The sequence below is a fragment of the Pygoscelis adeliae genome, unplaced genomic scaffold (assembly GCF_000699105.1).
Source record: "Pygoscelis adeliae isolate BGI_AS28 unplaced genomic scaffold, ASM69910v1 Scaffold386, whole genome shotgun sequence".
NCBI lineage: Eukaryota > Metazoa > Chordata > Aves > Sphenisciformes > Spheniscidae > Pygoscelis > Pygoscelis adeliae.
Genome location: NW_008824940.1, coordinates 2,522,601 through 2,543,676, shown reverse-complemented (window position 1 = coordinate 2,543,676; position 21,076 = coordinate 2,522,601). Strand labels below are relative to the sequence as shown.

Genomic DNA, 21,076 nt, shown 5'->3' with positions numbered 1-21,076 from the left:
CTCCAGGTGGGGTCTCACCAGAGCAGAGTAGAGGGGCAGAATCACCTCCCGCCACCTGCTGGCCACGCTGCTTTGGATGCAGCCCAGGATAAAATTGTGTTACAAAATAGCAGAGTTAGAGCTGTATAGTCCGTTTAGCCTGAGCATCCGAATGATGACTGGAGCTTTTAGGATAAGTTGAGCAGTAACACTGAGCAATTAAGTATTATTTTGTAACTGGTATATACAAAGCACTGCTATTTCCTAGGTAGATTAGAGATAAAAGTGGTATGTTTCCCTTGCTCATAACTTCCAGTTTTGCTCCTCTAGCCTTCTCTACATTTTAAGATGTGAAGTCTGTCTATATCCTCTCTAGGTTATGTTTCCATCTCCCTTTTGCTATTTGCTCTTCAGTGTCAAGTACGTGTCAGAATGAGTGTTAAATTCTTGTATGAATATAATTTGCAAAATAAAAACAGAAATAAGGAAACTAGGAAAAAAAGTTCAGGTTTTCTAGGGAAGGTCCAGACACAAACATTCAAAGTGTAATTAAATGCATCTGGGGCATAGGGAAGTTCTTTATTTTTTGAATTCCTGTGACGTTCTCACCTGAAAGCTAAGACACTCTGACATGTGTGATGCATGCAGATGTGATGAGTTTATACCAATGCTTCCACTTGTTTTCCTGCACTTGTTAAAATTATCAGCTGATGTTGTTTACATACCTTTTTTTCCCTGTTCATATATGCACAGTAGAGTGTGCTGTGATTAGTTGCTAATGTCAAGATATTATTGAACCAATTCAGATATTTTAAACTCTGCAGACAGTCTTAAAAAGGAACCAGCTGTTCAGATTATGCAAGATTTTAGATTGAATGTGAGGAAAAATTTCTTTACTGAAAGAGTGGTTAAACATTGGAACAGGCTGCCCAGGGAAGTGGTTGAGTCACCATCCCTGGAAGTATTTAAAAGACGTGTAGATGAGGCGCTTAGGGACATGGTTTAGTGGACATGGTGGTGTTGGGTCGACGGTTGGACTCGATGATCTTAGAGGTCTTTTCCAACCTTAATGATTCTATGATTCTATAAGATTCTTTGAGGAAACTTCACTTTAGAAAGCTGTTCGTGTGGACTGAATATCCCTTTAGCTGAATTTGTCTGTCATTAAGTAGACCCACTGCACTTAATTTATTATGAGCAGGAAAAGCAAAACTGTCTTTATTTTGCTTCATGATTAAAATATTTGTGTTACTTAAAAAAGATTAGATTTATTACAAGTGGGGGAAGTGTGGAAGACCTATCTCCTACTCTGAGCATCCATTACTTGGTTTCTTTCAGGAGCTTTCTTTCCTCTGTCTCTGAATGTTTCCAGAAGTTAATCCATATTTGCAAGGAAAAGACCCTTTCCTTTTTTTTTCCTCCCTTCCCTGCCTCGAGTAAATCAGCTTCTCTTTGCCCATGCATGTGGTTCATGAAGTATAGTGTATAACATCATACAGTGTTACCTTTAGCTTTTATTTCATTAAGGACTAACTGGTTGCTAGTCCTAGTCTCAACAGTTGTTTGACTGAAGTGAGGGAGATGCATCCAGTCCTATCGTAACGTTTATTCCTGTCATGGAGGTGGAAGCTGAGCTGGCAAGAAAGAACCAGTCAAGAACAGCAGTAAATGATTTGCTTTGAGGGATCTAGGAAGAATTTGGCTTAATTATAGGGACTGCATTTCTCTTGTATTAGGATATTGAGGAAAGGCTTAATCCAGACTTAATTGTTTCATGTTAATTTAGGGATTTTGCTATCTTGGTACACTTTCTTCTTAACTCTTGTAGGCAGCCTCTCAGCTCTCCTAAGATCTAAGTGGGGCCCAATGAAAGAACCTACAATTAAATTTTACACCAAGCAGATTCTGGAAGGCCTTAAGTATCTCCATGAGAACCAGATTGTACACAGAGATATAAAGGTAAGTTTTCCTTTAGTGTGTCTTGTGTGATTTGCTTTTTATCTTATTTACTTCAGTTAGTTTTACTCTAACCTGAAGTAGAATTTTTAATAGGATTTCATGGAAACTTAAAACAAAAGGAAAGAATAAAACAACCCCTTCTCCCTGGTGCTCCTAGAAAATTCCTTTGCAGAAAGGTATACTACAAAGATAACCACAAACTTGAAGGAGTATTGAGACTGGGATTTGGAATCTGTACTCATCTGTCTCCACTCCCCACTCCCTCCCCCTCTCTCTCTCATCCAAACCACAGGGGGATAATGTTTTGGTGAACACCTATAGTGGCGTGGTGAAGATATCTGATTTTGGTACTTCCAAACGGCTGGCAGGAATCAATCCATGCACCAAAACATTTACAGGTAAGACTAATTTAGCAGAGTTTGTAAGGGTTTTGATGATAGATTTAGAGTTAGAGCCAAGAGGCTCTTTGGATTTGTGATGAAAACACAACTAGGTCTCTATTTTCAGGGAAGGGTGAATGGGAGCATGATCACCATAAACACAGACTTTCTATCTTTTTTTTTTTTTAATCTAATTTTCTTCCATTTTACTTTTTTTTTTTTCCTTAAACTTCTTAAGTGTGATGGGGTAATCATTTTTCTTCTGTTTTTCATTAACTAGCAATTGATTTGTTGCAATTACATCTGGAAACACTTGAATACAGCAACTTTTTCATTTAATAATCTTGATATTAGTATGCACACTTTCTTGAAGTATGCCTGAAAGTGCAGAAGACCAAACACAAACTTATAAATACTTTCAGTTTTGAGGCATTAATTGTAAAACCCAACCAACTGGCTAACTTGGTGTTATCAGCAGTAAAAAGAACATGAAAATACTAGGCTGGTATGTTACAGAAAAGCTTTCATATACAGCAAGGTAGTAAAAGTTGCAATATTCAGGGGAAACAAAATTTGCTGAGTAATAGCTGAAACTCCACATTGAAAAATGAATATATGATCACGTAATTACTGAATCCTTTTATCAGTGGAGATATAGGTAACACGATGTTTTCACTTGTTATATGGCCATATGCATAGGCTGATGTCACAAATCACAAGGCTCATACTGGCCTGCAGTTTAAGTAAATGGTACACAGACACAGCCACCAGTCGTGTGTGGAAGGCAGAAGACAACAGCTTCCATTTAAGTGATAATCAAGGCTTCCCATTACCTATCTGGTGGTGAGTCTGCAGTTCCTCCAGCTTTCTTACAAAGGAAGCCAGGAAAATAGAATTGTTAAGGTTCTGAAATAACTTACCTTTCTAAGCTTTTTTTTTACTCCTTATTAGCAAAGCTTGTGAATTGGAAACTGGGCCTATATTACATCATGATCTGCACACGGCATATGATGTCTGCATCAGTGTCTCACGAGATAAGCATCTCATCAGGTGCAGGCATTTGAAACAAATCTATTTCCTGCAAAGCTGTAAAGATTTTAGTTAGAATCAAATTAAGTTAAGAGTCCTTTAAAGAGAAGAAAAAAAATATTATTTGTCCAGTTTGGAATCATAAATGCAGCACTTGAATGTTTTGCTAAGAATGAAGAGCTACAAGAAGCAATCTCTTCAGTTTATGGATGCTACAACAGATAGATACATAAATGACAGTATGTCTGAACAGAGGTGGTTAAACACTGGCTTCGGAAGCATTCCTTTAAGGAGTTTCACCATTTTTTCCAAACAAATAATTTTCTCATGAATCATCTTGCTTATGCAACTGGATGGATAATTCTAAAATACATACAGGTCTCTTGTGGTATCTGGAAAAGATTATTTTCAGGTTTTGCCTGCAATGTTTGTCCTTGCCATTTTTGTTAGACTGGTTCAATGCAGTTACGCTCCATGAGAAAGAGATGCACAACCACGTGGTGTGATGTATAGCTATACTGTGCTTCTCATTTCTACAGGATATTCTGAAAACTTTAAGTATATAAAGGGGTTCCGTAAGGTAATGTTGAAGTCATGGAGGAAGACCCTTTTGTGGCTATCCAAAATTTAATTTTGACCCAGGAAGCCACTATTATGGCTGATTGCTATTATGGTTGGAGCAGATACTAGAGGAAAATCATTCTGTCCTTGCCTGTGTTTTACATACTCCTTAGTGACTTGTTAGCAACCGGTTGTTATTAGGGATGATATATGGAGAAATGGTATCTGAAGAAAAGTCACCCATACTGTAATAAAAGGAGGTAAATCTTTCCTTGTGCCCTTCTTCTTTGTTCTCTTGCATGTTTGCAGCCCTGTTCGTGCCTCAGAGATGTAATTTACCATGAGAATGAATATTTTACTTAAGTTCTCATTTTGGATTTAAAATCAGTAAGCAGGTAGCTATAGCCCAGAGGGTCTTAAAAGGTCTCTTGCAATTTGTTTTGTTCCTTAACTCAGTATATAAACTCTGTGGATTTTAGGCATTATGTAATACAATCACATGATTTGAAGAATCAGAATTCTAGTGGTTTAAACATTATCTCTCTCCATTCAAGACACACAGCCTGGGGGCAAAGCTGTGGCTTGAACTTTTGTTCTACAGCAGCCACATTTAATGAACACAGTAATATGCAATCCCTTTTATCTTCACCAGATGTCCTTTACTTAATAGTAAAGGTATACAGCTTTACCACAGTGTAATTTTATTGCCTTCTTAAGAAGAAAAGGAATTTAATTTAAAGATGTCATAACAGAGCTGGTAGGAATTCCTGTGGAGACAGTACGGTAGTGTTTGAAACGCTTGGAACATCTATAGGTTTCTGTTGTTGGTGTGGACTGTCCTCCTGTAAAGACCTCTTGTTAGCTCTGTTAGTATATGATTGAATATCAGTGATTCCAAATTGACCATCTTTTATTTCATTTTTACTGTTCTTTTTGTTTATCAGTATTATAACTAGTATTACAGTCAGATAGTCTACAGGCAAGCTTTAGAGACATTCAGATTCATCTGTTAAGAGCCAACTATAGGCTTAGGCAGGATCTTATTTTGCCAACATGTATAGCTTTAGCAAGTTTCAATAGTTGGGTTTTTTGTTTTGGTGGGGTTTTTTTTTTTTGCTAACCTTGGGTGTCAGAAATCCCAAGACATCCAAAAGACTTCCTGGAATTGCAATTTATGATGGGTTCCCTTATTTTTTTAGTTATCGTGTAATTGATTTACCTTGATTATAACCTTGATTGGTTTTGAGTAAAACTTGAGATTTTTTTTGAAACGTTCTTATCTTTATTATCTTATATTTACAAAAATAGCTTCTTTTCAAACTAACTTTTTGAAATTCCCTGTCACTAGTGTTCTCATTATAGGGGTAAACATATGAAAAATTATTCTCATGAAGACTATCTGTCACTTTGCAGGTTTTCATCACCTCTTAAATGCATAATCTTTACAATTTAGCGTCTGCAAAAATTGTTTGACATAATTTTACGTTCTGGGGAAGCATTTGGATTATGTGGTGAATATACTTTTAGCAGTTTGAAGCCTTGTATTAGAAACGGGGGAAAGTTTATAGAAAAGATATTAAAACACAAGTTTCTGTCTAGTTTTCAGTGCTGATATGGGAAATCAAATATTTTGGCTATACAGGTTGTATTTGAAAATTTTTGGCTTGCTTAGTGGTGTGTTAATTCTCTTTAATAAGAATGAGGACTATAACACTTGACTATTCTTCTTGTCCTTACTAGGAACCTTGCAGTATATGGCTCCAGAAATCATCGATAAAGGACCACGAGGATACGGTGCACCAGCTGATATCTGGTCACTAGGTTGTACTATTATTGAAATGGCAACAGGCAAACCTCCATTTCATGAACTAGGGGAGCCTCAAGCAGCAATGTTTAAAGTAAGTACAGCTTTTTTGCTATGGAGTTTATGAATTTTCAAATACTAACTTAATTTTTTAATATTAACTTAATTGGTAGTAACCTTTTGTTAAATGGGTAGTTTTGCACAAAGCCACGGTCTGACCTGTGTTCTTAACTCTCACTGAATGATCCTTCCCTGCTCTAAGCTGTATTGCTCTAGGGGGTAATAATTTATTTTTGTGCTGGAAATAGGTCATGACTCAGAGCAGCAACCTGAAAAATGAGTGAAGACTTATGAAAACTAATATTCTCTACCCTCTTACTTCTGTCATCTGCTCTTGGTTTATGATTTCCTTCTTGGCAACCGGTCTCTCCAATAATGACAACCAAGTAATTTCTGCTCCTTTAAGTCTTTTTTTTATAAGCCTCTGTCGTGCTTTAACCTCAGCCGGCAACTGAGCACCACACAGTGCTTGCTCACTCTCCCCACCCCTGGTGGGATGGGGGAGAGAATCGGAAGGGTAAAAGTGAGAAAACTCGTGGGTTGAGGTAAGAACAGTTTAATAATTGAAATAAAATAATAATAATAACAACAACAATAGTAATAAAAGAATATACAAAGCAAGTGATGCACGATGCAGTTGCTCACCACCCGCCGACCGATGCCCAGCCAGTCCCCGAGCAGCGGCCCCCCCAGCCAGCTTTCCCCCAGTTTATATACCAAGCATGATGTCCTATGGTATGGAATATCCCTTGGGCCAGTTGGGGTCAGCTGTCCTGGCTGTGCCCCCTCCCAGCTTCTTGTGCCCCTCCAGCCTTCTCAGTCGGTAGAGCACAGGAAGCTGAAAAGTCCTTGACTAGTGTAAGCACTGCTCAGCAACAACTAAAACGTCGGTGTGTTGTCAACATTGTTCTCACCCTAAATCCAAAACACAGCACTGTACCAGCTACTAGGAAGAAAAATTAAGTCTATCCCAGCTGAAACCAGGACTCCCCCCCTAGAGTATCTGTTTGCCTTGTCTTTCAAAGGCCCAGTCTCTGCAACATGGTAGGAAGCTATGGTGGAAGGGGGCAGGGGTCTAACTTTCCAGGATTTCTGGTATGTACTGAAGGAGTAAAATACTCTGTATTTTACATCCTAAGTCCTTTGGATCAAAGCTACCTCCTCCGTAAACAGTTGCCTCTAATACTTTGTTTCTCTTAGTGTATCTGTTTTCAAATGCACAAATTAACACTTGAGAAGAGAATGCTTCAGACAGTTTTGATAATAAATGTATTCGAAAAAAGTTACTTGTTCTAACTTTAAAACTAACAGTAGTGTAAAAACTATGATGTGATCATGCGTCAAATATGCAGACTGAAAATTTTTGGTTCTTCCACTGGCTTGCAGTAGACGGTTAGTAAAGTACTTAACTTTTCACTTATGCTTCAGAGTCCTCATTCTTATAATGGGGAAGATATCACATCCATAACCCAGCAAACTGCTTTAAATTATCAATGTTGGCAATTCTTTTGTGTATGTTGTTGAAAGTCACTGTGTGAGCATTGGTATAATTATTAATGGAACCATGGTAGCAAAATCAGATCTTTATCAATAAGTATAATAAGCTGGGCTGCAATTCAGCCATGCGTCATACTAGGCCTGTGAGTTGTCCCATGCACCACAGCTAAAAGGCAAAGAAAGGGATGGTTATGGGTTTTGATGTAGTTATTTCAGTGGTACAGTATGTCACCTTGGTGCTGACAACTTGTGACACTACCTTGAAAGAAGCTGCCTGGGTGAACATGGTTTGGTTCACTAAAGCTTTCCTGAGGGAGCCATGGAAAGAGACTTTTTCCCACATCGCCGTAAATGTCAGATATGGTTCTGTTCGGCAGATGCCTTTTCATCTTACATATCTGGCATGTAACTGAACTTTTCAGTGAGTTACATGTCTTATTTTTCAGCAGGGTTTATTGAACTGTCAGGAAGCGCTGGTTCAGTTCTGGGTGCTCGATGAGCACTGCACAGGCTCATGAGGTGAGCTCTGGCAGGATTGTGCATGCCCCTCCATCCTGCCCATAAGCACTTCCAGGCCACAGAGCTGTGTTCTGAAGTCTCAGAATTGGCATTTTTTTAAATACATTTCTTACCCTTCTTTCTTCAAGGATGTAGCAGAGTTTTTAGCATTGTTATTGCAGACTGTGTTAATGTGCTACAGTCAGGCATTTGTTTTTGTTTTCTGTTTCTTGGCTTTGCCGGGACCTGCTTGAAACTACCTCTTGCTGGGCACTATAAATTGCAAACTGTGGTTTCTTTTGCTGTGTAATAAAAGTAAGCAAGCTGGAAGCTAGGTTTGAAGCCAGGAATGAAGCAGGCCGACTGGGCAGGCATGCAAAAAGAACAGAAGCCTGGAAAACTTGGGATATTGAATTGTTGAGGTCTCCACCGCCATGTGTGCACACTCTGCCGTGCATAGGGCAGGTGAGGAGAAGGAAGGTCTAAGTCCGGCTGTGCAGTCACTATAGAAATTGTAAATGACCAAAGAGTTGGACAAAGTAGAGAAAAGGGGCTAGAGTGAACCTAGAACTGGAAATAATTCCTGGCTGAGTGTACGTTGTGTGGTATTTCATCTATGAGCCATAGTATGTGTGCATCTAGTTCTGTGTGAAAGGAGTGCAAACAAATGACATTCAATGGAGATAAAGTAAACTAACGTTGCCACAGAGTTTCCGGATGCTTGCGGCAAAACTTACTCCCCTTGAGCCACAGAGATTAAGATAAGATCAGAGACATGCATTCAAATTTCCTGGTCCTGGTTTGGACTGTCCTGGGTTTTGTTTAGTGTGTGAGGGTATAACCTGGCACCAGAGTGCTGTCAGCTTGTGACACTGCCCCAGCTGAAGCCGGCCGCGTGAGCCTGTCCCCAGAGTGCACAAGGAGGAGTGGGCTGACCACGGAGATGGGCATCTCAAGAGCAGTTGTCAGAGCACAGCAAGCAGGTGGCTGTCTTCTCTCTCTGCTCCAAAGCAAAAATCTTGCCAGGCTGATGTTTTGAAGTGGTGAAACTGTATACCCCATTGATAAAGCACTGTCCAAAATGCACATGGGGTTTTATAAATCAGATAAAGATGCTCCATCAGACAAGGTAAATGTATAGACGTTGTATCCTGCCAGCAGGACATAGCATCAATTTATTTATTTATTTATTCAATTTCTTTATTAAATACATCAATTTAATTGCAGAGGTGAGCAAGTTGCGTATATTCTGCACTGTCATTTGAACAGAAGCACGACTGCTTAGCATTTTTTGCTTCAGCTTGTGTTGAAGCTGAACCACTATTGTGAGTGCCTAATGGTGCCACAGTGTGTTAATGCAGCTGTATAATGAGATTATTTAAACTCTTCATTTTAGCAAGCAGCTGGCCCTTGTTTAACTGCTGGGCTAGCATCTCCCTTGTGGCCACCATCTTTCTGCTTGTTCTCTGGAGCCTGTTTTATGTAACGATGCTGAGACTACAAGCCATAATCTTGCCAGATACATGGCATACAGTGCACACGTGTTGCACAGCTCTCGCTTCAAAACGTTTATGCCAGATTGGCATTAGAGGATAAGAAGGCAGTGAAAGAGCTGGAAAAATCACTAGGGAGCAACCTGTAGAAGCACGTTTTTCATTACTTAAAGAAAGAGGGGGGGGTCTTGTTAAACCTTTGGACATCATGTGATTTTCAGTTAAATAACACTGAAAGGCTAGGGAAGACATCTGGCCTGAGTGCCGGGGGTGGTGTGGTGACAAGGTCTGGCAAGGTCATTGTGAGCATTCATACAAGGAAATTTGGCAGCGGCGGGAGCAGAACAGGTGCAAGCCCTAGGCAGTCGGTGCTAGAGGAGGAAGTTATTCCTGTTCCTGGGCACGAATGTGCTGGAGGAGTCAGCGACGGAGACACACGGTACCGGGCAGGGGTGATGGGAAGTGTATGCAATAGCTGGAGGGATTGCAGTTCTCAGTGCTGGCAGGAGAAGCAGCATTTGAAGCACTTGGTGTGGTTAACGTCCAGATCCCGAGATTGCCTGAAGGTAGATGGTTGGATACATCCGTAACTTGACATTTGTGTAATACCACATGGACATTCACACCATGTTTACAATGAAGTAAACCAGGATCAGAGCCTTGTCGCTTCATTGCTCTATGTGGGTACCTGGATCGCTCCTTTTCCACGAGAGTCAGCGATAGTGTGAGAGATCATACTAAGAAAGCTTTGGCCCATGGTCTCCTTGCAGTTGTTTAGTAAAATTATTTAGTAAAAATAATTTGTATCCGTGTTCTTCTTGCAGGTTGGGATGTTTAAGATTCATCCTGAAATTCCAGAATCACTTTCCGCTGAAACAAGGGCCTTTATTTTGCTCTGTTTTGAACCGGATCCTAGTAAACGTGTTACAGCATCTGATTTGCTCAGAGATTCCTTCCTGAAACAAGTAAACAAGGGCAAGAAAAGCAGAATTGCATTCAAGCCTTCAGGTAAGGAATTATCAGCCAAATCCAAGTCAACATCATCATTAAGTGTTATATAAAAGACTGGACTCATTAAGCACTCTCTTTTCCTAAGGACGTTGCTTGTGCCAGGAAAGCAGCAGGAACTCAACTGTTGAGAGTGCCTGTGATTTGTAATTAGACATATTTAAACTTAACAATTCCCACAAAATATGGTGACTTGGTTATTTTGTGTTTTGCTTGCTGAAACCTCCCAACCCCATTTTTCCTCTCCCCAAAAATAAATGTCTCATTTATAGTAAATTAAAATTAGAAAAATGACATTCGGTGAAGACTTTCCAAAGCAATTCTGCATTTTAGATTCACAATTATATACAATTCAGAGATCTGAGTTCTATAGAGTAGGTGCTTGGTACCTGAAAATGTGGGTCTATTAGGTGTTCGGGTCTACAAGGGTCAGCATTTTCAAACTTGATATGTAACTTCCAAGTTTGGCACATAGGTGCTGAAGTAGCTGTTTAGCAGGTTGTTTTATCTGCCCAGCGTGTTCTTCCCCCCCTCAATATATCAGCCATTTTCTTAGTGATAAGATAACAAATGTTAATATGGACCTGGCAAAGAAATAAGTAGTGTTTGAAGGAACTGTCCATTTAAAAACAAGCAAAGCCGTTGGTCTTGCTGCTGCTTTCCCCTGTCTGCACACACACTTGCACACACTCCCAGTGCAAATTGAATTGCTTCCCTTTTTGAGCTTTTTCCCCCCTCAGCAGGGAACATTTGAAAGAATGGAATTCTAAGGGGAAAAAGTAGCAAAGAATTTGTAACATCTAGCGGAATTGGTTTCAGCAAGGAAATGGGCATCATCTCTTGTCCTGAGGGGCATTGAGAACTGCCCCCAGTTATGCTGGGGTAACGGGAGAGCTCACGCTGCTCAGCCAGGGTGGCGGCAGTCAGGAGCTATTGGCAGACTGTAGCCTTCTGCCCCACTGCAACAATGCTCTCCTGTGGCCTTTTCGGCCCTTGGCTGAGGACATTCTCCTGGAAAAGTTGTGTGGCATTAGAAAGGGTGGAGCTTGCCTTGTTAGCTGCCCTTGGAGCAACAGGCTCTTTGTCAAATGCCAGGGGAAGCGCAGCTGTCTTCTGCACCCCCTCTCTCCTGCCTTCCTCCTTTCTTCTCTTCTCCTGCTCATTGATGAGGTTATGAGGCTCCTTCAGGTGGCCTGAGGATCTGGTGCTGCAGGGTTAAGCACTGGGCTGCAGCAAGAAGCAAGCTCAGTGTTGGCCATGGATATGAGCAGAGTGGGCAAATGCTATGAAAACTGTCTATTGGGTGAGAGGAGGGAAAGGCAACATGGCTGCAGCCGAGTGTGCGCTTCGCTGCACTGGAGCTGGGGAAAGCTGTGCTGGCTGCTGCAGCCATCTCCAAGGGGAGTTTGGGGGTGTAAGGCAGGTCCTGGCCCAGCAGTTGCCACAATCTCAGCTGCAGCAGTTCACTCTGTCTCCTCCCTCTACCATTTCTCTCACTGCCAATTTCCTCAGCTTTGTCCCCATATTTCCATCCTGTCTCTATCCCTTTTTTCTTTCCAATAATAAAGGCAGCCCAGAGCAAATCTCAGCCTTTACTCTTGGGACAGCAACTTTCAATTTTCTGTACTGCTGAGATGCCTTGAACCAGTTATCACAAGGTGACATACATTGTTTCCTTTCTGTGACTGTTTAACGTCAGCCATTTGAACATCAGTCATGTACCATGGAGTATGTCAGAGCTTTCTGAAAAACTTCTAACTTCTAGCTCTCTTCCTCCCCCACCTCCACATAATTTGTAGTGACAAGCATCAAAAACTTTTGTGATATTTTAGCTTCGTGGATGTGTGCACTCTGAGTTGACAGAACTTCTTCTTTGCCTTTCCTATCACACAGCTGCAAACTGGCAATCAGGATTATAGCAAGCTCTCAATATCTGTTATTTGTTCCTTTCTTCTTACTTTCAAGACAAATTGGAAAGGAACAAGAGATTTCCTCAGGCTAGTGCTGAGAGAGAGAGTCCTCACTGAGGGCAAGGGAACATGTGAGCGAGGCAGATGCCTCGGGTGTTGGAGAGGGAGCAAATATATTGTCCGTTAACACAGTGTGGCAGAGGTGAGGAGGGAGGGTAGCAGAGCGCTTTCTGCTTAGAGATATGGCTGGTGGAGCAGCTGATGGTTTATGGGTTTGATTCAGGCTCCTTAAACAGCTGTATATCCAGCTGTACCACTTTGTGGGGCCAGCAGCAAGGGGGAGTGTGTGTGTGTATATATATGTGTGTGTGTGCATGCAAGAGAGGGTAACAAAATGGCATTTCATATGAGTAGCTGCTTTGCTGTCTTTGGGTTCACCAGTTAGCTCGTTCACACCTTTTATTGCTTATGCATATCATGATTTTGAGTTGTATTGCTGCCTTCTGTCGACAAGGTTACCTCTCCCTCAGCCATTTTCAAAATGAGGTCTTGGTATCATTGAAGATGATCACGGCTGTTTTAAGCACATTGCCCTTTCCTGCCTAGTTCTGTTACATGTTTTACAATGTCTGTTCCTAGATTACAATCGTAATACATCCCTCCCACTGCCGATCCATGGAGAACAGGCTGGCAGTAGCAGCAGTGAGCATGGCTCTGTTTCGCCAGACTCTGATGTACAGCATGACATGTTTTTCGAAAGGCCAAAGAGATCCATTTCAGAGATTCAGATAAAGCATCCCATTTCCCATTTACTAAGGTAAAGCGTTTGTTTGTCGCTTGACACCCATTGAGGGATTTTGTGGATTTAATTCATATTATGTTTTATCTGAGGGCAATTTTTTCACATAATGACTAGATAAGCAGGTATGTTAAACAGCAAGCGAGCTGTATAGGTAAGTTACCTGTTAATTTAAATATTGTCTATATTTAATTAATAAACAATGATTCTTGCTCCTTAAGGTTTCCACGTTATTTATATACTTTTCCCTCCCCAGTGAGTAAATGTCAGTCATCTTATTGACTGAGTGGATATGGATTTGGGAGTTAGCGGAAGAGTTGACCCCTCCATGTACTCATGAAAAAAATGTGGGAAAGGGGCAGCAGATAGTTCTGCTGATCAGAGAGCACAAAGCAATACTTTCAAATGAGTATGTTAGTGTGTGGGGCCAGAAAAAATGAATGGTTATGTCAGTCCAGGGTTTTCAGCTTTCCTCCCCAAAACTGCACCAGTGCTGGGTGACATTAATGCCAGCTTCTTAATGGGATGAAATCAGCCTTGTGCTTTTGGCTTCAGTGAGGTTTACGCCAGCTGAGGATCTGAGCCATCTTCTGTCTCAGAATTAGCGTTTAACAGTCTGATCAATCCACTGCTGTAGTTTAACTCACTTTTTAACCTCCAAAGTATCCCTACTCCCTTCTGACAGTACTGCCGTGTTGCTAATGCTGAGGTCTCTCTTGTGCGTGTGGCCCGGTTGCTGACACAGCGTGCCTGATGAGGGCTCGGCCTCGGAGGACAGGAGCGCCTCTCCTTCCGTTGAGGATAAGGATTCTGGTCTGTTTCTGCTGCGGAAGGACAGTGAACGACGAGCGATACTATATAAAATCCTTAAGGAAGAACAGAATAAAGTTGCTTGCAATTTGCAGGACTGTATTGCGCAGGTAATTTCACTTCAGCTCTCCTTTTCCCATGGCAAATTAAAAATGACAAGCGAGATAGTATCATTCCTTTTCTGAAAACTACTAAACAAAGGTGCTTGGATTCTTCCTTCTGAACATCTTTAATCTCTGAGACCTGTAACTGTGTGAGCCGTTTGCTGTTGTCTGAATGGATAGCAAACACCACCTTTTGCTTGCTGCTGGGCTCTTGGTTTTTATGGAGGGGGAGGTTTGGGGCATTTGATGTGGGCTTTTTGGTGGATGGGTCGTTTTGATGTTGTGGTTTGTTTTGGCTTTTAAGGATATGGAAATGGAACACCTGGTAGTAATAGGTATTATTTGCTTTAAGGACAGAGAACTGATTAACAATTTTTAATTCAAAACATGTGTAAACTAGGTGCCAAGAACACAGTACATGAATCTTAAAAAAGCTAAGGTAGATTTTCTGTAGAGGGAAGGGTTGAGTGGGAAGGTTTAGTGACCGTAAAGAGGAGCAAGAAAAATCATGTTTGGTTAACCCATAGCCAAGCAGTGCCACAAACCAGTAACAGAGTTGATTGCTTAGCCTTTTCTTCTTAATGTCTGCTTCTAATGTGCGACCGACATTATCTTATTCTTGTCAAAGCTATGGTTTTTCGCCTGGACTGCATTCACATAAAGGGGAGCCTGCTGACTCTTCTTGTGGTATCCCCCGGCCAGCCATTGGTCTGGGCACAAAGACACTTGCAGCACCGCTGGCGAGGGCCCTGCTGCTCCTGGGGCAGCTCCAGCCGAGCCCAGCACGGGCAGCCAGCTCCACACAGCTCAGGGGTTTGCTTCTCCCCCATGACTCACTTCCCCTGCAAACTGCCTAACGGTGCAGATCTGCTCCCCCAGACCCTGGGGGCTCCTGTAGAGCCAGGAGAAAGGCCCAGGAGAAAGGCCCACAAACTCAGGCTGGGAAAGCAGTTGGGGTAAATTTCTGCTCTGATCTTAAACTGCAAAAGAGCTTACAGCCTTATGGAGGACTAAAATTCATAGGTGAGATCTTAGTCAGAAATAACCAGGGCTCTAAATATTTTCCAGGATAAAGAAGGATTATTTAGTAACAGCAAGTCCTTCCTCAGACTCCAGCTGTTTTGCAGCACTGCTGTAATCATCTCTTTTCCATAATTTCTGTAATACTTCTCCCTTTACCTTTTAATTATACAGGCTGCTGTTCTTACAGGCACTTGGATGGCTTTAACTGTAGGGGTTATGGACTGCAAATCATGGAACGAACACTTGAGTCCTATCACTGTGTAATTTTAGACCTTTTTCTGACTTAGGATAAATGCATATATAAACATATTTTTTTGCCCAAGGAAATCAAATGTCTGCATAATTAGATATAAGGCCAAATTCAGCCTATTGGAAGGATAGCATCTAAAAAATTTGGGTCTCTCACCGACTGGCTCTGCTGTTTTTATGGAGGAGAGCTGCCCTCTGCAGTACATTGCAGAAATGTGTAGATATTATCTGGACCCTCTTCCCTTTGTGACAGCCACAGTAGCAGTAGACTTATTTTTTGGAAAATAAAAATTACTACTTAAAAAATTGTAGTTAGAAAAAGGTAGAAAATAAAGGCTTTGCAGAAACAAAAGTTCTGTGATTTCTGTGCATCGGTGTGAAATATACATGGGCAAAGCTATAAATCGTAACCCTAAAAATACTAATGCTACGAATTAGATGTTTAATGACTCTGGGATTTACTTGATATACACTCATTATCTTTTCTCCAGAGCTCTGAAGAACTGCAACTTTCAGTGGCCCACATCAAGCAAATTATTGGGATTTTAAGGGACTTCATACGCTCTCCTGAGCAGAGAGTGATGGCTTCTACCATATCCAAGTTGAAAATGGATTTGGACTTTGACAGCACTTCCATCAATCAGATTCATCTGGTGCTGTTTGGATTTCAGGATGCGGTGAGCCCCTTGCCTAGCACAGGGGGAGAGGAATTCTTCCTGGACAGCTGCTCCACTCTTCCTCACTCCTCTCCTTCTTAACCCGTTCATGCCGAACAGCCATTTTCTGCCCCGGTTCCTCAGAAGCTCCTGTGCTTAGTTGGGAAGGTGGGAGGATATGGGCGGTATGGACTAGACAAAGCCCTGGTGACCGATCATATGGAAGACTAAGAAAAGACTAAAGCTGTCTGAAGGTCAGGTTTTGCCTGGTGGCCTGTGGATCACCAGTGCTGAAAGTTCCCTTGCTCTAGGAGGAAGCTTGGGGTGTAGCCACAGGCACTAGACAAGCTCTTCAGAGGGGCACACGGGGCTGGACACAAAGCCCTGATGCATTGGAGCCTCAGTGAGCTTTGGGTGGGCACCCCCAGGTAGGCCTTGAAGCCACGGGTGGTGGTGCTTGAAGGGCTGGTCATGCACTCACCGCAAGCTCTAATGTTTGTTCTGGATCCTACATTTATTTGCTGTTCTACCTCTCCTTGTACTGCAGAGGGGCTTGAATGTCACGGTTGGGGTAAGGTTTGAAAGCTCTAGCCTAAAACTGTCAAATCTGTTGTGTAGACTTTCAAAGCTGGGAGGGGTTTAGTGACTCATGCAGTTGTTACTTCATAAAACTTCATCTGACTCTTGAAAAACAAGATTCTCTTTCCTAAGGTGTAAGCAAATGTTGTTTACTGCTACTTTTACTTGCTTATTTATTTACAGGTGAACAAAGTATTAAGAAATCATTTAATAAGGCCCCACTGGATGTTTGCAATGGATAACATAATTCGCCGTGCAGTCCAAGCAGCAGTCACTATTCTTATTCCAGGTAAATCAAAGCAGCTGAAAATAATCTTTAAAAAAAAAAAAGGCTCTTCGCATATCAAAGAGTTATAGCGAATGGAACAGTTTAGGTGTTTCATCTGTCAGCGTGCCATTAACTGCACCCCATGTGCCGCTGTATCAAAGGCACAGGGTCAGAATGTCGCACAGAAAGAAGTGTCGATCTGGAGGATTAATGCTGTACTTGCAGTACAAAAACACATAATGGGGAGATAACCTAGTGGTTCTGCACCACCCGTGTGGTTCAACCATGACAAAAAATGGCAAATTAAATTCAGTCCAAGGTGGAGCTTTTCTAGTAAGAAAGATGACGACTCTACAACATTTTAATGAAGTCCAAGGTGGGTAATACTGCACAGGGCTGGTTATGTCTTCTGAAAAATGATTACTGAGCTGTGGAACAGATGCAGAGAAAGGGAGCGCATTAATATGAGCAGGAGTATGATTTTGGCCTGCAGATGGGTAAGTAGGAAAAATCACCACCACCGATAAGGAGGAGGATAAATGACTAAGAACTGTCTAGGAATAAGTCTAAGTTGGAAATTCACAAGTAGTTTTATAACTCTGAAGCGCTGAGCGCCCCTTCCAGTGTGAGAATGTTCTGAGAGCACTTAGTGATGGCGAGCCCTTTCAGTCCAAAGTTGCTTTGGCTTTCAAGCCAAATTGGCCAAATTTTTTAGGACTTTGTTTGTAGAAGAATGTCAGCTATTCTTCGGTGGGAAGGGTGGCCACCTGCAGCAAGTTCTGAGATAACTGGGGTTAGAAATGCTACCTGGAAAAGACGAAGGCTTCATAAAGTCTTCGGTCCAGGGCATTAGAGGAAAACTTTTTTTTTTCTTTTTAAAAAAACAGCAAGCTTTCAAGGGTTTCTCATTAATACATTTTATTAACCGTCTTATAATTCATTTAATCACAAATGTATTTGTCATCTCTACAGCTGTAATCTACAGCTACCTACCTGTACTGGTACACTACAGCTGAGCTATTACTCATTTTAGGATCGATGCCAGAGAATCTGTGGTCCAGCTCCCATAAGGCTTTGCTACTCCCCTGCTCAGTACTGTAAGAAAGCACGTTGTGCGAACAGTCCACTTCCTCCGCTGAAGCTCCCCCACCCACAGTCACAAAGAACAAACTGTAGCAGCTCTGAAGACAGACTTGTCCAAAAAAATTCTTGTTCTTACACTGTTTCATTTTACCAGAGCTTCGAGCTCACTTTGAGCCAGCATCAGAAACTGAAGGTGGGGACAAGGACGGTGATGAAGTGGAGGACAGTTACCAGCCCGCTGAACAAAATGGGGCTGAGGATCCCGCCATCACATCGGGAGTCAGCACCCTTAGTTCTGTGGTGCCACGTGAGGCTCAGCAGCAGCTTAGCCTGGAGTTGGGCAGACTTAAACAGGAGACCTTAAGGTAACCCTCCTACAGACAGTGGATTTATTTTCAGGCAGCTCTCAGACATTGCTTTCTACAGTGACGTGTACATACATAACATAAATGCTGCCCACCTGGTATGACTGCCTCGTGACAAAGCAGACCTTCTAGGAATACAAATGGATTCAGAATACGTTGGCAGCACCGGTATGACAACTCAACAGCCTTCAGTACAACTTTTCTATCTGTGTAATTAATATTTAATTGCAATGTCACGTTGGATTTCTACTGTTAAGTAATTAGGTTTGTGCAACTGAGTGGTTAAACACTGGAACAGGCTGCCCGGGGAAGCGGTTGAGTCCCCATCCCTGGAGGTATTTAAAAGACGTGTTGATGAGGCGCTTAGGGACATGGTTTAGTGGGCCTGGTGGTGTTGGGTCGACGGTTGGACTCGATGATCTTAGAGGTCTTTTCCAACCTTAATGATTCTGTGATAACTGTGCTGGTTTCCTTCCTGCTTCCTTAGCTCCTTGGATGCCACCTGACCCAGCGGCAGCGTCCTCAAAGCTGTTCCTGCAAGGAAGGGCCAGAGCAGCTCTGCCCTGTCCCGCTAATTAGCACAAGCAGAGCTCAGCAGAGCCCCTGTCCTACTTCTCATGGGTTACATTTGTAGGCTGCTGCCAGTGTGTTAACAGCTGAAGGTCCCACTCTTCTTTATGGATGTGATGTAAATCTGTGAGCAGAAAGTCCCTGGTAAAACATCAGGGTTATACTGTTCAGCAGCAAATTACAGTATCAAGGCAGCAACTCTGCCCAGGGAGGCTGCAAAACAAGAACAGAATTTACAAGCTATTTACTAAATTCTGCAAAGATGAAAGCCTTAAAGTGCCACCGCTAAGCTGAGTCTCAGACAACCAAAATGAAATCTGTAAGCCATAAAATACATTGCTTAGGAGAGTATCTCTGTCCTTCGGTAGTTGTTAAAAAGGATAAATATTTTTTTCAGCTAGACTTAGTCTCAGTATGGCTGTGTTTGATCTCTCTCATATGCTGACAGGCTTTTGGAAAACCTGGTTCAGAAGGAGAAAGAGTATCAGACCCTCTTACGACAATCTTTGGAGCAAAAAACTCAGGACCTACGCTTGCTTCGATTAAAACTTAAACCCGAAGGTATGAGGAGATACTGCATACTTCGACAGTTGCACACAAATATATTGGATCGTGTGTTTGTTTGTTTATTTGATTTGGCTCAGGGTAACTTAAAAGACTGTCTATTTTAAGCTTCAGTAGTCTGAAAGCCATCACTTTTGCCCTAGTTTTGAGGTGTATTAACGCATACTTTTGTTTTCTGTTAAAAGACTGCCAATGGTCTGCAGCAACTTTCAGAGAGAACGCAGACCCTGAGCTCATGAGCTGGCTGAAACAACAAGGAGCAGACTTGGATGCAATTAAGAGGGTAAAAAAAAAACCCCAAAAAGAAAAACAAAAAAAAATCACCCTTTAAAAAAGGTCATTGTAGTCATAATTAGCAGTTTGGTTTCAAAGAAGGAATATTAATTTAGGAATAAATTTGCCTTTTAGTTTGCCGAAGAGGATTATACACTAAGTGCTGTCCTTAATGATATCACTAAAGATGATCTGCGGTATCTTCAACTGCGGTGAGAAAGTACTTCTTAGGTCATTGTTAAGAGCTTGCTTAAAGTACTTTGTAAAAAAAAACGTTTTAGAAGTTAGGTTATTCAAATAAGTCAGTGATAGTTCAGCAGCAACTGCTGTGAATTTCATCTCTGATTTTCTGTTAAAGCTTTTCACATCTTAACTGATGCAGCGTAACAACAACTACACCTAGGGTGCTTCAAGCCATCTAAGTTTTGGCATGTATCAATCAAGGTTGGGAACTATTTCTGCACCATTCAGGATGATGTAATCATGTGGAAAATAGGCATAAAGAACTTACTTATTTTTCCTACCCATTGATTCAAGTCCTTTCATCGTCATTCTGTTAACCCCTGGCTGCCTGGAAGAAGTTGTTTGAGCTGTAACCAAGTGTAGTGTTTTCTATGTACTGTCATCAGAGTTGGTGTATCCTTGGCATTTCTAGATTCTCCTTCTTGCTCACTGTAAAGTAATGGAGATGAGGGAGTTTTCCCTAAACTGTTCTCCATTCTTCTTCCTACAGGGGTGGTCTTCTCTGCAGAATTTGGAATGCAATATTAAACCACCGACAAACATCTGGTAAGAAAGACCTCGGTGCAGAAGATGATTAAAGCTTCGGAAGGAGAGCGTGCAATGGGAATAAGCGAATGAAAGACACATTCCTAACAAACACTTAAATTATTAGATGTATAGCTGGTACGTACAGTGGCCTTGCAGGTTTTGCACAACTACGTAGCTTGTTTGACCATCAGTGTAATACACAGTGAATAGTAACAGCTTTTAAGTTGGTGTTGATGCACTTAAATTATTTATGAAAGAGTAATGCGGAAGTCAAATGCCTATCAATCAGTGTCATATAAAGCATTAGCTGAGGGGAAAAAAACCCTTTTCTGCAAACAGGCACCACGCACCTGGAGTGGCTTTAGCATTGTGAAAACCCTGAACTTAAAATGTGTTACAGTTCTGCTGGCTGGTGGTTTGAGCAGGGAGGGGAGCGTATGCCACCTCTTCATAGATGAATGTATATAGCTTTTTGTATTAAAGCTACTCTCACTGAACTACTAAGTAAAGCCTGGTGTGATGTTTTCATTTAGTAACTTCCCTGCAGCAAAAACATAGCAGCTAAATGGCTTTTTTTGGTGGGTTGGGTTTTTTTTTTTTTTGGAAAGTGGTTCATCAAGAAACAAAGCAACCAAACCGCCAGGTAACTGTTGTTCAAGTTTAATTTTTTTTTTTGAACACTGTACATAATACATACAGCAATCCAAAGAAACGTCAGTAAAGCAACTATATAGCATTTTAAATAAACCACTGCTTTCTCTTGATTTAGCTCCTTCTGCAACGA

At 41.6% G+C, this 21,076-nt stretch overlaps 1 protein-coding gene across 1 annotated transcript in view; it reads left to right on the top strand.

Moving 5' to 3' along the window:
- The window catches only part of MAP3K15 (mitogen-activated protein kinase kinase kinase 15), a 93,665-nt gene extending 72,878 nt beyond the window's left edge, over nucleotides 1-20,787 (top strand). Inside the window, exons 18-30 of the mRNA XM_009325484.1 lie at nucleotides 1,808-1,938; nucleotides 2,231-2,336; nucleotides 5,649-5,806; nucleotides 10,085-10,268; nucleotides 12,818-12,995; nucleotides 13,723-13,897; nucleotides 15,655-15,840; nucleotides 16,582-16,687; nucleotides 17,904-18,114; nucleotides 19,133-19,245; nucleotides 19,434-19,531; nucleotides 19,657-19,733; nucleotides 20,255-20,787. Coding sequence (XP_009323759.1) covers nucleotides 1,808-1,938; nucleotides 2,231-2,336; nucleotides 5,649-5,806; nucleotides 10,085-10,268; nucleotides 12,818-12,995; nucleotides 13,723-13,897; nucleotides 15,655-15,840; nucleotides 16,582-16,687; nucleotides 17,904-18,114; nucleotides 19,133-19,245; nucleotides 19,434-19,531; nucleotides 19,657-19,733; nucleotides 20,255-20,342 — 1,811 coding nt within the window. The 3' untranslated portion in view covers nucleotides 20,343-20,787. The remainder of the gene's footprint in view (nucleotides 1-1,807; nucleotides 1,939-2,230; nucleotides 2,337-5,648; nucleotides 5,807-10,084; nucleotides 10,269-12,817; nucleotides 12,996-13,722; nucleotides 13,898-15,654; nucleotides 15,841-16,581; nucleotides 16,688-17,903; nucleotides 18,115-19,132; nucleotides 19,246-19,433; nucleotides 19,532-19,656; nucleotides 19,734-20,254) is intronic.
- The last annotated feature ends 289 nt before the right edge of the window (nucleotides 20,788-21,076 follow it).